This window comes from Megalobrama amblycephala, linkage group LG4 (assembly GCF_018812025.1).
Source record: "Megalobrama amblycephala isolate DHTTF-2021 linkage group LG4, ASM1881202v1, whole genome shotgun sequence".
Lineage (NCBI taxonomy): Eukaryota > Metazoa > Chordata > Actinopteri > Cypriniformes > Xenocyprididae > Megalobrama > Megalobrama amblycephala.
This window is the reverse complement of record NC_063047.1, coordinates 16,781,156-16,796,911: the sequence shown is the minus strand read 5'-3', so window position 1 is coordinate 16,796,911 and position 15,756 is coordinate 16,781,156. Positions and strand designations below refer to the sequence as shown.

The 15,756-nt window shown below is 34.6% G+C and overlaps 1 protein-coding gene across 3 annotated transcripts in view; it reads right to left on the bottom strand.

Moving 5' to 3' along the window:
* The window catches only part of rgs14a (regulator of G protein signaling 14a), a 20,916-nt gene extending 5,400 nt beyond the window's left edge, over positions 1-15,516 (bottom strand). Inside the window, exons 1-10 of one of the 3 annotated variants that reach the window (XM_048187973.1) lie at positions 15,299-15,423; positions 13,049-13,206; positions 10,542-10,563; positions 6,930-7,096; positions 6,079-6,171; positions 3,754-3,897; positions 3,231-3,398; positions 2,876-2,954; positions 2,572-2,675; positions 2,146-2,361 (exon numbers count right to left, since the gene is read on the bottom strand). In XM_048187973.1, the coding sequence (XP_048043930.1) occupies positions 2,146-2,361; positions 2,572-2,675; positions 2,876-2,954; positions 3,231-3,398; positions 3,754-3,897; positions 6,079-6,171; positions 6,930-7,096; positions 10,542-10,563; positions 13,049-13,093 (1,038 nt within the window). In that variant the 5' untranslated portion in view covers positions 13,094-13,206; positions 15,299-15,423. Of the gene's footprint in view, positions 1-2,145; positions 2,362-2,571; positions 2,676-2,875; positions 2,955-3,230; positions 3,399-3,753; positions 3,898-6,078; positions 6,172-6,929; positions 7,097-10,541; positions 10,564-13,048; positions 13,465-15,298 lie in introns of those variants that run through there. The other 2 variants (XM_048187972.1, XM_048187971.1) reach the window with 2 other exon arrangements.
* Positions 15,517-15,756: the final 240 nt, after the last annotated feature.

Genomic DNA, 15,756 nt, shown 5'->3' with positions numbered 1-15,756 from the left:
TTGCACAACTAAATTATGACAGCTTTTGCAGCATGACTTTACAAGTGGACGTTATGGAAGTTAAAAAAAATAGACTTAGAGGTGTAGAAAACTACGGATATGGTGATAAAGAGAGAGATGGGAGAAAAAATTGTTAATGCTTTTGTGTTATGCTTCTCTCACAAATATTTTGCATCCCCCAGAGAAACTTTGCATTCGTTAGCAAAACTTGTGATCTTTGCTAGTGAATGCAAAGGTTCTCGGGGAACGCAATGCTAGGTATTAAACTACGCAATGGGGGGGGGGGGGGGGGGGGGGGAATCACAACGAATAATTCGGACATTTACTTTACTTCATGCAAACAATACTTTTATCAAATTGAAGCATTTATAACGCAGTATAGTGATGGTCGAAGACATTGAAATGAAGACATTTTTACCGAAGGACGGATGGAAGAGCTTGTATGAGTGTTCATTTGTGTTGTGCACCGTTTTCAGACTCTTTGAGAAATTAGGTATTGTGCAATATAAGTTGAGGAAATTAAAGTTTTTTGACCTTGGATGCATGTAAACCTATTAGGAACATTAGGGGAATTTTAAAATTAAGATTAATAAATACCACAACAAATGCATTGCTCATTGTTAGTTCACGTTAGTTAATGCTAGGATTGCGCAGATACCAGTATCGGGGCCGATACCAAGCTCATGTACTCATAAAGATTCTTTTTAAATAACAACAATTATATATATATATATATATACACACACATACACACACACAAAGTACAGTCCAAAAGTTTGGAACCACTAAGATTATTAATGTTTTTAAAAGAAGTTTCGTCTGCTCACCAAGGCTACATTTATTTAATTAAAAAATACAGTAAAAACAGTAATATTGTGAAATATTATTACAATTTAAAATAACTGTTTTCTATTTGAATATATTTCACAATGTAATTTATTCCTGTGATGCAAAGCTGAATTTTCAGCATCGTTACTACAGTCTTCAGTGTCACATGATCCTTCAGAAATCATTCTAATATGCTGATCTGCTGCTCAAGAAACATTTAATGTGTACAATTGTATAAAATATTTGTGTACAATATATTTTTTTTCAGGATTATTTGATGAATAGAAAGTTCAAAAGAACAGTGTTTATCTGAAATCTAATCTTTTGTAACATTATAAATGTCTTTACTGCCAATTTCTTTTCAAAAAAATAAAAATAAAAATTCTTACTGACCCCAAACTTTTGAACGGTAGTGTATAATGCTACAGAAGCTTTGTATTTCAGATAAATGCTGTTCTTTTGAACTTTCTATTCATCAAGGAATCCTGAAAAAAAAAAAAAGTACACAACTGTTTTCAACATTGAAAATAATCATAAATGTTTCTTGAGCAGCAGATCAGCATATTAGAATGATTTCTGAAGGATCATGTGACACTGAAGACTGGAGTAACGATGCTGAAAATTCAGCTTTGCATCACAGGAATAAATTACTTTGTCAAATATATTCAAATAGAAAACAGTTATTTTAAATTGTAATAATATTTCACAATATTACTGTTTTTTACTGTATTTTTAATTAAATAAATGTAGCCTTGGTGAGCAGACGAAACTTCTTTTAAAAACATTAAAAATCTTAGTTGTTCCAAACTTTTGGACTGGACTGTGTATATATATATATATATATATATATATATATATATATATATATATATATATATATATATATATATATATATATATATATATATATATATATATATATATATATATATATATATATATATATATGTATAATTATGCCCTTCGACGGTTATTGGACATTGTGAAATTTGTTCTTTAAGTTTGTGACAAACACACAAAAATTACTTTTTTCATTAGCGTAATAATGAAGAAGCTGTCCTACATTCATTAGTTCACTCACTGTGTTGTGCTTGGCAAACTGCAACATCAAAAAAAGGTATAGGACATCGGTATAGTATAGTTTCGGTACTCATACTCGGTCCTTAAAAAAAAAATGGTATTGGTGCATCCCTAGTTAATGCATTAACTAATGTTAACTTGTGAGAACTTATTGTAAAGTGTTACCACAATCTAGTCACAGTCACGATGCTGGTTAGATAAATGTGACCAGACAGACAGAGTAGTTTGCGGACTGACCTTATCTTTGCCGTGCAGGTAAATGAGGACGTCTTTCAGAGGAAAGCCTCTCTTCTCACACAGACTGCTGAGCATGTCTCTGAGGGTCAGGCCCGGTCTGGCAGGGGCCAAGCTGGCGGTCCCGTCTGGCAGATAGACGCAACAGTACTTATCTGCTGTAGGAGAACCAGAACTCAAGGCCTCCGGATCAGAGGCGTTCACACTGCATCGTCCATTCTGACAGAGAAAGAGACCGGTTGTTTTTCCATCTGAATAATACATCCTGAGATTTACAAGCAATTTAAATAGCGTTTTTTTTTCCATGTTCATGTTTCTTTAGTGTGTAATGTTGCTGTTTGAGCATGAAAAAGTCCCTCCAGTGGGAGTTAATTCTCTATATCAGTGTCAGTGTTTCTGAACTCCCCGAAACTATATTTGGTTTGGTACCTCAGCTCGACCGAATCCAGAGACCAACTCCAAGCTGCTGTTAGACTTCACTGAGATCTGAGACTCTTTCCGAGACACCGTCACATGCTGGTACGACTGGTCAGCTGAGAAACACAGATGCTGTCAGTGTACAGTAGTTATGAACGGTTCACATTCAAAGGCAGATCACGCAAACAGAAAAACTGTGGGCATCACTGACATGAAACATGCATCTTCATAAGACCGAATATAATAGAGACATGCACTGCAAATATGTCCACAGAGATGCCACACACAGATAGAGAACTGCTGAGTAAGATGGTACCTCCCCATGAGCCTCTCTTCTCTAACCTCTTCTTCCTGTTGGTCTTGCTGTCTGATGAGGGCACTTTCAATTCAACGCTCTGTTCAAAAACACACAGAGTAACCTACATTTTAGGACTTGTTTCCACTGTGGTTCTCAGTCTGCTTACTCACTGACACGCCATCATATTCCCACGGTGGACTGACAAACTTTCTCACCCATTAGGCCCTTTTAAACATCTGCACTGAAAGCAATATATACTCATATATATATGCTTCAGTGAGCAGAAGAGACCTTTGAATGGTAGTTTAATGAAAAAAAAAAATGGATCTAAAAGTAACTAAACATGTCTTTAAGGGATTTTTAAGTGCATTACCTTTCTGTTGCTAGGTGGCGTTGCACTCTTTTTGGACATTTTGCTTCTGGGCTCCGGGGTTCCAATGCTGGGAAGAGGACGACCCTCCACACAAGACACCATGCAGTTCTGGTACAGCGGAGAGCGAACAAACCTCGTGTAGCTGTCCATTTTCATTAGTTTAAAGATCTGCAGAAGGGGGAGAGAATAAACGTTACTGTAAATCATTCATCAGATTTTCTTTGTACATGTACAGTCAAAACTCTTTGTTTCATAATTACTGTTTAGAGTTACCTCAAGTGAAGCAGTTTTTGCCATGCCAGACTGTCATTTGTTATGAATAATCTGATCTTTTGGTCCAAATTGCAAATAATTAAAAAACACAAGTACCTTTAATTTCCTCAATTCCTTACAATACAAACCCTTTTTCTTTAAATTTTCAGCAAAAATAACTATGCCATGACATGTATATCATCATATGAATAATTTTATATCACAGTACTGGTATGTGATTTTTGTCATCCCACCCACCCCTAGCGTGTACCTGTGCCTGCGCTTTATCGAACATGTCGGGTGTAGGCGTCTTCAAGGCGCTCTCTTCCATCTGGGCCGTATCGTCAATATTAACTGCATGCAGGGAGCTTTCAGAAAGAAAATTGTCGTAGATGGAGCGTGCCTCTTTCTTCAGCTGATGGGGGACATGTGCGATAGTTTTAGGGTGATATTTGCCTTTGATTTTCTCATTAAGACTAAAGATTGTATGATAGCTTGTTTCTTCCATGGAATAAAAAAAATTAATAATTGGTAACTAATAAACTCGCAATTGCAAGAAATATTCAGAACTGTGAGCTATAAACTCATAATTGCGAAAAATTCAGAACTAAAAAAAATAAATAAGTGCAAAAAAAGTCAGATTCGAGTAACAAAATCACAATTGCGAAAAATAGTCAGAACTGAATTCTCGCAATTGTGAGATTCAGAACTGAGTAATAAACTCACCATTGTGAATAACAGTCAGAACTGTGAGCTATAAACTCACAATTGCGAAAAATAGAACTGAGTAAAACTCGCAATTGCGAAAAATAGAACTGAGTAATAAACTCACAATTGCGAAAAATATTCAGAACCGAGTAATAAACTCGCAACTGCAAAAAATATTCAGAGCTGAGTAAAACTCGCAATTGCGAAAAATAGAACTGAGTAATAAACTCACAATTGCGAAAAATAGTCAGAACTGAGTAAAACTCGCAATTGCGAAAAACAGTTCTATTTTTCGCAATTGCGAGTTTTACTCAGTTCTGACTGAGTAATAAACTCGCAATTGTGAGAAATTTTCAGAACTGTGAGCTATAAACTCATAATTTGCAAAAAATAGTCAGAACTGAGTTATAAACTCGCAATTGTGAGAAATATTCAGAACTGAGTAAAACTCGCAATTGCAAAAAATAGAACTGAATAATAAACTCACAATTGCGAAAAATATTCAGAACCGAGTAATAAACTCGCAACTGCAAAAAATATTCAGAGCTGAGTAAAACTCGCAATTGCGAAAAATAGAACTGAGTAATAAATTCGCAATTGCGAAAAATAGAACTGAGTAATAAACTCGCAATTGTGAGAAATATTCAGAACTGAGTAAAACTCGCAATTGCGAAAAATAGAACTGAGTAATAAACTCGCAATTGTGAGAAATATTCAGAACTGTGAGCTATAAACTCGTAATTTGCAAAAAATAGTCAGAACTGAGTTATAAACTCACAATTGTGAGAAATAGAACTATGAGAAACTCACAATAGCGAAAAAGTCAGAATTATAAGATATAAACTCGCAATTGCAAGAAATATAGTAGTCAACATTTGAAGTGGATCAAAACCTTTTCAAAGTTGTCCTAAAACCTTCCTCTTAGGACAACTTAGTTCTTAGGACAATTTTGATTAACTTTTGTTGAATACTGTAGTAAAGAAAAATAAAAAAAACAAGAATTCCACGTTTACACAATTGCGTGTTTATAAACTCACCAAATATAATTGAGCAATTGAGTTTTTCTCAGAAATGTGAGATTCTCGTAAATTGAGTTATAAAGTTACAACTGCCTTATCTACTTTTTGTTCCGTGGCAGAAACAAGCTTCCATCATGCAGTCAGATCATACAGAGAAGAATTAAAGATGCAGGTGACAAACATTCCAAAAACGCCACTTCTAGCAAATATACAATTCTGGGATGGAATGGAGCCTACTGGTTTATAAGCAGGACTACTAACACAACGAAAGATACCTTATCTGTCTTTGTTTAATGGCATCATAAAATTATTACCTAGACTACACAAGTCCACTGAAGTAACCTGGTTTCTCCTCAAAGGCACAATGATTCAATTCTTTCAAAATCAAACCAGCAACCTTCCAGTTCCAAGCTATGACTTTTACCCACCAGATTGAGCTCAGGGTCAAACCATTAAATAAGGTGCAAGTTCCTGTTTTACTCTAAGATCAAGCAATCTTGTGCAACATTCTAGTTTTGTTTCATTGGATCACTTGCTTATAGGAGAGTTATGCAGAGCGAGTCTGCTATTGTGCCTGTGAAAGATAGCTTAGATCCCCGAGATAGCTTCAAGAAGACTGTCGTGCCCTATTCGTTTGAGTTAGAGTCTGCAAAAAATGCTGAAGTGCAATTATTAAGACGCCGTGCATTTTACATGACTGCAATATCTACACATTCAATATATACACACACATTTCTTACTCATTTTAAGTCATAACGTATATATAAAAAAATCCAAAAAAATTATTTCTTGGTTTTAATGGGATTTTTTCCACCTTTTTAAAAATGAGATTTTCAATTCCCATGCTAATATAAAAAGTCTTTGCATACCTCTTCCAATCTCGTAGGTGGGATTTTCTTGAACTTTTCACAGGCTTGGTAGAACAGGATATTCTCGGCACTCACCTCTGATTTGAGAAACTCCTGAGAAAAACCAACACACTTCAAAGATTTACACATGCAATTTAAAGAAGCTCTAGGTGTAAATTATGTGCCTTTATGACTGAGTACTTCCCTTTGGCCAGTACCTTTGTGAAGTAAACTGCTTGGACTTGAGTAAGAAAGTCTAAATTTTATTATGCTAATGCATACTGCCAAATGACATTAAAAAAATAGTGTTATTTTTTATTTGACAGTATATCAGACAAAAAGTGAAATCCATATCTCTTGTAACATATCTCTAATAGCACACCTTCAACAAGCTGTACGATTTTCTTACACCGGGAACAACAAGTCGGCACACCATGACTAAAAGTTTGCCAAGAAGTATTTCCTACTAAAACACTGTATTTGACATAATGGGTGTTGAAGTTTTTCTACCTATATGGCAAACGGGAAGACAGCAGCCTTATTTCATTTTGCTAGCAGTGAAGTACCCCTTTAATTTTAAGGTTAGAGGTTTATTGATATCACTAACCCCCATAAAGATACAGACAGGTCAGGTCAAATTTTTTATATCGCACTTTTCACAATACACATTCTTTTAAAGCAGCTTTACAGAAAATAATGTTTATAATAACTTAACATCAGCAGATTAGCAGATTAGAGCCGGATGGTAATATATAGTTACATTTTGTGACTATACAATCAATTCAAGTATGTGAATAAATAGGAGTGCATTAAATAAAATAGGAGAATATATTGCACTAAACAGTGTTGTGGTAAGACGTCTGAAAACTTACGGTAAAGTATCGCACACCGACATGGTCTTCAAGCAGCCGTTCGAAACACACCGCCCAGCTGACCACCCGACTGGCTGGACCATCAGCGCCCTGACCACCACCTGACCTGCTTGAGCTCTCTGATAGGCTGGAGCTGCTGCCACAGCTGGATAACTTGAGGTTTAGCTCTGTACAGAAATACAAGGGTGAATTGAGTGATAGACATGATGCACTGGGTGACACATCACAAGACTGATGTCACAGCAAGTTCTACAGCAGGCCTGTCGCCATTATTCATTAACTGTACGATTTTGGACGAATTGCACTGTGAGATAACTGCAAGAATTGCCATCCAAATAAGCAATGTTTCAGCACTTATAGAAATGGCATCAAATGTAAAATGTCATGTCTACTTTTCTGGTGAAAGAATAAAGAATAAAATAAAAAAAAAAAATTAAACAAGGTTTGTGGACTTAATCAGAATGCATAATATAATATAATATAATATAATATAATATAATATAATATAATATAATATAATATAATATAATATAATATAATATATAATATAATATAATATAATATAATATAATATAATATAATATAATATAATATATATATAATTAATATAATATAATTAATATAATATAATATAATATAATATAAATTTTTAAATGCATTATAGTGAATCATGTAGGCCTTTTTATAACGATTATTATTAGGGATGTAACGATATTATCAATATCGTGGTATCATGATAGCAAAATTGTCTCTATATCATTGTGGTCACACAACTGTGTGAAAATGTTTTCCAAGCAAAGAGTGTATTTTTTTAGCCCAGTGGAGCAGAACGAAGGGAAGTGGTAACTAGGGTTAGGAACTGAGAACCAGTTCCTATCCAGAACGAAGTGCTTATCCTTTAACAGAGACGTCTCACCTCATGAAGATTGTAACAATGAATGCACTGAAAAGCCCTCGAACTACTCATATGTCAATGCAGAGAGAGAGAAAAGATCGCGTTCTCGATTTCATCACGCATACAAATCGAATTCCTAAATGACAAAGAATTACCTGTGTAGGCTATATTAAACCACTGAAAATGCGACATTCAAATCTGCTTCATATACTGTGTGTTTGAAAAGATTGTATCATTATTTCTGTTACAAATATTCCAATTATATAAGTATACAAAAGTTTATTATTCTGATAAACGCTGATGTCTACGTTATAGGGCTGAACGATTTTGGAAAATAATCTAATTGCGATTATTTTTACCAATATTGCGATTTAATGTGTGATTATTTTGTAAGCTCTTTATCTTCTGTATTATTCAACAAAGATAAGCGATAAATCATTGTAGGGGTGGAAATCTTTAGACACCTCACAATTCAATTCTGATTCTGGGAGCCGCAGTCCAATTCCAAAACGATTCTTGATCTTTTTTTCTTATTGATTAGTCTTATTAATAAAACTTTTTTTTATTATTATTATTTAAATTACATATGTAATAAGTACTTTTGAATAAACTAATAAGACAGGGCTTAGATTAATCAGGATTAGGCCTTCGTTTAATTAGGACATCAAAGTAGGTTTTATAAACGTGCCTAAGAAAAAAAAAAACATTACTGGTGTGCGTCTTGAGACAAAACATTGGCATTGATATATTTTAAGATCTGTCAGTGCAAGCTGCTTTCAGTTAAGACAGTTCAAACATTTATTTTAGTCTGGGACTTAAGCCTTGTCTGTGAAACCGGGGGTAAAGCTACTAAATAAAAAAAGAGGGAAAAAAACAAAAACAAAAAAACACCACCATTACAAGCAATAAACAAACAGTGCTTTCAGTATTTAAAAGTATCCAATTTTCCTTTCAAGAGCTGTGATTTCTCTCTTTCTCAGCTTTACCATTTATTATTGATGAATTCACTGATGCACGTATCTCTTTTGAAATATAAGATGTTGTTTGTCCTATTTGATCCCTTAAGACATAACTGACTGTGTTTACTGTACATTAATTTCGCATCATAAAAGCATTTTGAGATGCAAGTATATTTAACCACTTAAAAGGAGTCACGCTCAGTCGCATGACCGAGCATTCTTCACAAAGCGTGCATCAGCATTTGAAATAGACATAACAACATAACTGAGGCAGCGTATTGTACAACACAATATTAGATAAATTAAACAAACTGTGCTTTCCTGTAGGCCAGGCATATACGTAGTGTGCCAAGTTGATGTTACCTCTGCAGACTGCTTACCACTCTCGCGTGTCACGTGACGAGCGTGTAAGTCTTTGCAGTTAAAAAAAAAAAAAAAAAATTGCATTGTCATAGTGCGAGATTATCGCAAATGCGATTAATCATTCAGCCCTACTACATTACAGATCAAAACAGAAATCATCACCTTTTGAAAGTGCTTCAAATAATGACTGTATCAATCGCATTGTTACGCCACTAGGTGGCAACAAATTACTGTTAAAACGGCATCTATCACTGAATCATTCTTTCAGAAACAAGTGAAGTCTTTATGAATCCAACTTACAAAAATATTCAGTATCACCTGTCTGGATCTTACATGTGTTCAAGCATTTTTTTGTGTTAAATTTGTGGTAACACTTTACAATAAGGTTCATTTGTTAACATTAATGTATTAACATGAACTAACCATGAGCAATACATTTGTTACTGTATTTGTTCATCTTTGTTAATGTTAGTTTGCAGTGCTGTAGAAATGCAGTTCATTATTAATGTAGTTAATTAACGTTTACTAATGAACCTTATTGTCTTAAAGCTTAAGTGAATTTGTTGAGATTAGCAGTCTGTTAAACTCATTTAAGTAAAATAAACAAAAAGGACTGTTTGAGTTGAGTGTTGTGCATTTGTTTCCCTTACTACTATTTTTTTGGTTGTTTAATATTTTTTCCTTATTATGAAAACTGAAAACACTACACTGGAAGTTACCGTTTCAAACTGACAAAGTCTTTTTTTTTTTTTTTTTAAATATTGCAATAAATATCATATTGTGGGCTTTATATTGAGGTATTATCGTACCGTGAGATTTTGATATCGTTACATACCTAATTATTATATTACACAGTAGTGGCCAAAAGTGATGTCCAGAGGGGATTTTTGCTTTTTATGACCCCACAAGTTCGATTAAATGATCTAAATATGAGGAAAACACTTTATATTTTTAAAAATATTTTAAATGTGAAGGAAAAACTAAATGCTAAACCTCGTTAAGGGATTTATCTGACAATTATTTGAAAAAAAAAACAAAAACAAGCTAACTACAGCTACAGGTTTTATTTTACAATGCAAAAAAGATGCATAGGAAAACAAAAAGCTCACAGGAAATAACATACACTGACTACAACATAATCAGTTATTAATATATGGTTCTCTCTTGTTTTTGCGAGTGTTGATAATTTCTCTGTATGACAGCCTGGCCAAAAATAATGTCTGCACAATTTTTGGCCACTGCTGTTTATTATTATTTCACGTATTAGGCTTATGACATGAACAAAACAGAATTAAACTGTTAATTGCAATTATATATATGACAATGAATTGTGAGCACAAGGTTCATGATGGTGACAGCCATGCTTATTCTACAATTTAAAGAAATGAAACTTACCGCCATCAGAAACTGCCTGGGTCTGCAAGAGCAAACAAACACACACAATCAATCTACCATGAAATCAATGGGGCCTGTAGTATCATAGTCATGAATTAAGCAAGTAATACATCACAGGAAATAACATTTTAACAGCTGCATGTTTTTTTTTCTCAGCTCACACAGGAAATGGGTGTGTTCGGCATTAAAGGTTCATTCGGAGACATGACATGGCTCTTCAGACAACATGTCACATTTGAGCGAGGTGTTAATAGTGAGGTTCGCTTTCAACTGACCCTCTCTGCAACACGTCTGTGGGATTGAAAGTCTCATTGCCATGGAAACAATCCGGAAACCTGATTGAGAAATGCTAATTTTCTCTGTGGCTCAACGTGCATTTGTTTTTTCTTCTTCATATCCACAGGTTTACCAAGCTACCGAAATAAAATCACACCATACATGTTTTTATAAGAAGCTAATTATAATTATTGCAGACTAACCTGTAAGCCTATATAAAAATAGAAAATTAAATTAAAAAATAAGGTTTCAAAAGAGGGTTATCTAAATAAGGACATTTATTACACTACAGCCTAAACCTAAAAGAAATTTTACCTGTTGAATTTTTTGTATTATTTTTCTTTTCTTTCCCACATTTATAAAGTTGGCAAACACTTTCATCCAAAGCAACTTACACTGCATTCAAGCTATAATTTTATCAGTTTATGCATTCCCCTGGAATTGAACCCGTGACCTTGGTGTTATGAGCGCCAGTTATTACAAAGCCTTTGAAGATATCCCTAGAGTTGTTCAAAAGTAATTTCAGATTAGATAAAATCTTGAAGATTCTGAAATCAAATTAGACCACAAAATCTTGGTTTTGGTCTGGATCAAACTGTCAATTTGTGTTGTTCGGAAAAAAAAAAAAAAAAATTATATATATATATATATATATATATATATATATATATATATATATATATATATATATATATATATATATATATATATATATATATATATATATATATATATTTTTTTTTTTTTTTTTTTTTTAAATACATACATCTTTTAAAATATATATATAAAATTATATATATATAAATGTATATAATTATATATATTTTAAAAGATATAAATAAAATATATTTTTTTAAATATATATATATATTAATAAAATTATATAAAATACTTTAAATTATATATAAAAAAAAAATATATATATATATATATATATATATATATATATATATATATATATATATATATATATATATATATATATATATATATATATATATATATATATATATATATATATATATATATATATATATATATATATATATTTTTTTTTTTTTTTTTTTTTTTTTTTTTTAACCATAAAACAATGCCCCGAACAGCTGTCAGAAAACAAAAATATTATTTAATTTTTTTTAATCACTCACTGTATATAAACTACATTGCCACAATCAAAGATGAAAAACTGCATGCTTTATTGAACATATTTGTTTATTTTAGTTGTGGGTCACATGAGGGGCTACGGAAAACCTAAGGGGACATGGTGATGGGATAAAAAATTAATTTTAATGCTTTTATGTTCCCTCAAAACTTGAGAGTTCTTCGCGAATGAACGCCAAGTTTCTTGGGGGAACACAAAAGCATTAAAATATATGATTTCTATCCAATTTCATATTTCTTTCCGTCACCATGTCCCTTTAATGCCTCCGTAGGGATCTGATTGTTTAAAGGAATTAAAAATGGAAGGGAATGTTTACTTATTTATGTTGTTTTCTTTCTCTTCATATAAAACACTTAAAGTGACCTACACTGACTCTTTCACCTGTTGTTCTTTACTAGTTGCCTACATTGTGAAATATGACCCCATTTAGAGCACTAGTAATCTGGATTTGCTAATCTGAAAAGGTGTGAATCTGGATCGGGGGATCCAATCAAATTGCTTTGAAAAAACAGCACAAAAGTAAGATGGATTACCAGATCCTGGATAGCAAAACAGATTTAACTTTTTGAAAAACTGGGCCTTGGACTAGTCAAACAAGATAACCAGAAGAAAACATATGTAATGTAACAACACCAACACATCAGAGTATTAATATACAAAATATTAATCATATTTGCCCTTGAAGACATCCCAAAAGCAATTTCATCAACTTCTAGGGACAATTTTGTCCAAAACTAAACATTTCGCAAACACAAAGTCCTCTCTGACTCATTGTGGATGGAAAACGGACCAGGACACAAGCCAACAGAAGAAAACATCTGTACTGAATCAACAGCAACACATCAGAGATTCCTCAGAGCAAACGGCCGGCTTTGCCAGAAGCTGAATTTTGCAGCGGTCAACCACTTTCTGGACTGAATATCTTGTTGAAATTGTAATTTTGATGCAAGGTTAAACACATGATCATGATCCCACAATAAAGCAACTCTTGCCACACACACACACCCATAAAAACGAGCCAATCAGTGAAGCAGCAGAAGAGTAAGAAACAGGCCTGAACCCAACTCACCATCTGACCCGCTGGCACTGCCAGAGTCTTCATCGTCTTGGACATGGCCACATCAGGATTGGGACGAGCGTGCCCGCACTGACGACGTCTCTCTCCAAACTGCTTCCCTCTACAGCTACGCTGCCTGCCAACCCTCTTTCTTACAGCTCTGTCACTTCCTGTTTGAAAGGGAAGTCCTACCATAGCAACACACCGCAAGAGGAACTGTGGTTGCTCACTAAAACCTCTTTCTTGACTGTAAGCAGCCCTTTGTGTGTACGAGGCCCAAGCAGCAGCCCACCTAACCCTGCACCTATCCATTCAAATGAACAGAGCAATGAGAATTAAATAAACGACCACAGCGGATAACCTCAACCTGTTAGGAGCCACAAATGAACTTAAGCAGTACAACCCACCAGTTTCGTATGGAAACATGCCAAACAGGCCTGAGAACCTGCAATGACATGGACATTTTCACTGTGCATGTGGAGAGAAATTAAAGGGTTAGTGCACCCAAAACTCTCCCTCGTGTCGTTCCACATCCGTAAGACCTTCGTTCATCTTCAGAACACAAATTAAGATCTTTTTGATGAAGTCTGAGAGGTTTCTGTCTCTCCATAGAGATCCAACGCAACTACCACTCCAAGATCCAGAAAGGTAGGAATGGTATCATTAAATTTCTCCATGTGACTCAAAAAGTGGCTTAAACTCAATTTTATGAAGTGACGGGAGTGCTTTGCTCAAAAAACATAATTTACCAATTTGCTTACAAAATATACTGATCTGCAATGCGCGTTCACAAGAGCTTCAAGACGCAAGCGTTTTGTGTTCAGACTCGTGCATCAACTCAACACATATGCACGGGTGTTCACGAGAGCATCACAACGCGTGTCGTGTCGTGCGCGTCAACAATGCATGAGGGTTCACGAGAGCATGCATGTTGTGTTCAGACTCGCACGTTAACTCACTGCACATGCGCGAGTGTTCACGAAAGCATCACGACACGTTTTGTGTTCAGACTCGCACGTTAACCCACTGCACATGCGCGAGTGTTCACGAGAGCTTCGCAATGCATGCATGTTGTGTTCAGACTCGCACGTTAACTCACTGCACATGCGCGAGTGTTCACGAGAGCTTCGCAATGCATGCATGTTGTGTTCAGACTCGCACGTTAACTCACTGCACATGCGCGAGTGTTCACGAGAGCTTCGCAATGCATGCATGTTGTGTTCAGACTCGCACGTTAACTCAATGCACATGCACGAGTGTTCACGAGAGCTTCGCAATGCATGCATGTTGTGTTCAGACTCGCACGTTAACTCACTGCACATGCGCGAGTGTTCACGAGAGCTTCGCAATGCATGCATGTTGTGTTCAGACTCGCACGTTAACTCAATGCACATGCACGAGTGTTCACGAAAGCATCACGACACGTTTTGTGTTCAGACTCGCGCAACAACGCGCATGCGTGAGGATTCACGAGAGCATCATGTAGCATGCGCGTGTTGTGTTCATGCGAGAGCTGACATTGTTGCGTGAACACACTTTGGTTTATTATTTTTTAAGTAAAGTGGTAAATTATGTTGTTTTTTTGCACAATCAAAGCACTCGTCACTTCATAAAATTGAGTTTAAGCCACTGGAGTCACATGGAGTACTTTAATGATGTCATTTTCCTACCTGTCTGGACCTTGGAGTGGTAGATCCATTGGATCTCTATGGAGAGACAGAAACCTCTCAGACTTCATCAAAAATATCTTAATTTGTGTTCTGAAGATGAACCAGGGTCTTATGAATGTGAAACAACTTGAGGGTGAGTAATTATTGAAAGAATTTTCAATTTTGGGTGAACTAACCCTTTAAACAATGTGTCATACTGTGATGTCACACATGCAGTGAATGAGAACAGACAGATTACTGTGGAAAATATGAACTTCATTAAATTACATGTTAATGTCAAATATAAATAATAATGTCAAATATGGGTTGAAACAACTCAGCATTTTTTTTGAGTGTACGTTTAAAATTTTTGCTTGCCTTATTAAAAAAAAAAAAAATCTTGCTCTATTGGGTCAACTGTATTTTTTAATAACAATAGATTTTTATAACAGTCTCTCCGTTAGCAAGAAACAAAAATCAGTACGTATTTTGTACGAAATTTAAAGGACAAAAATAATAAAAATGTCTGGACACAAATCTAAAGTATATTTATTGTATTTAAAAAATACATTTAAACAAATGCGTGTGTATTCATACTGATTTTCTTGCTCACCTGATACTCGCTCGAGCGCATCTTGAGGACGCGACTCTTGCTGAACTTTATCTGTAAAGATGCTCCTCTGGCCAGCCGACAGAAGCTTTGGCTTAGATTTCTTATCGCCACCATAATAATACCTGCAGCCGAGAACACTAGAGACTGAGCGTTTTACCAGTGCAACACGCGTTCAGGTGCACTCGACGCGCCTCAACTTCACACAGGTGAGAGGGGAATCAGCTGACACACATGCGCAGAACGCTCAAAGGACTTTTATATTGCACAACAGTTTGGTATTAAATTAAATTAAATTAAATTAAATTAAATTAAATTAAATTAAATTAAATTAAATTAAAACAAAACTCTGGATCAAAGCTATGCAGAAAGGGTTCAAAATACAGAAAGTTACCATTGCTTTTTTTTTTAACACAATTTTTTTTATTGCTGAGAACAGGAACATACAGAAAAATAAGCAT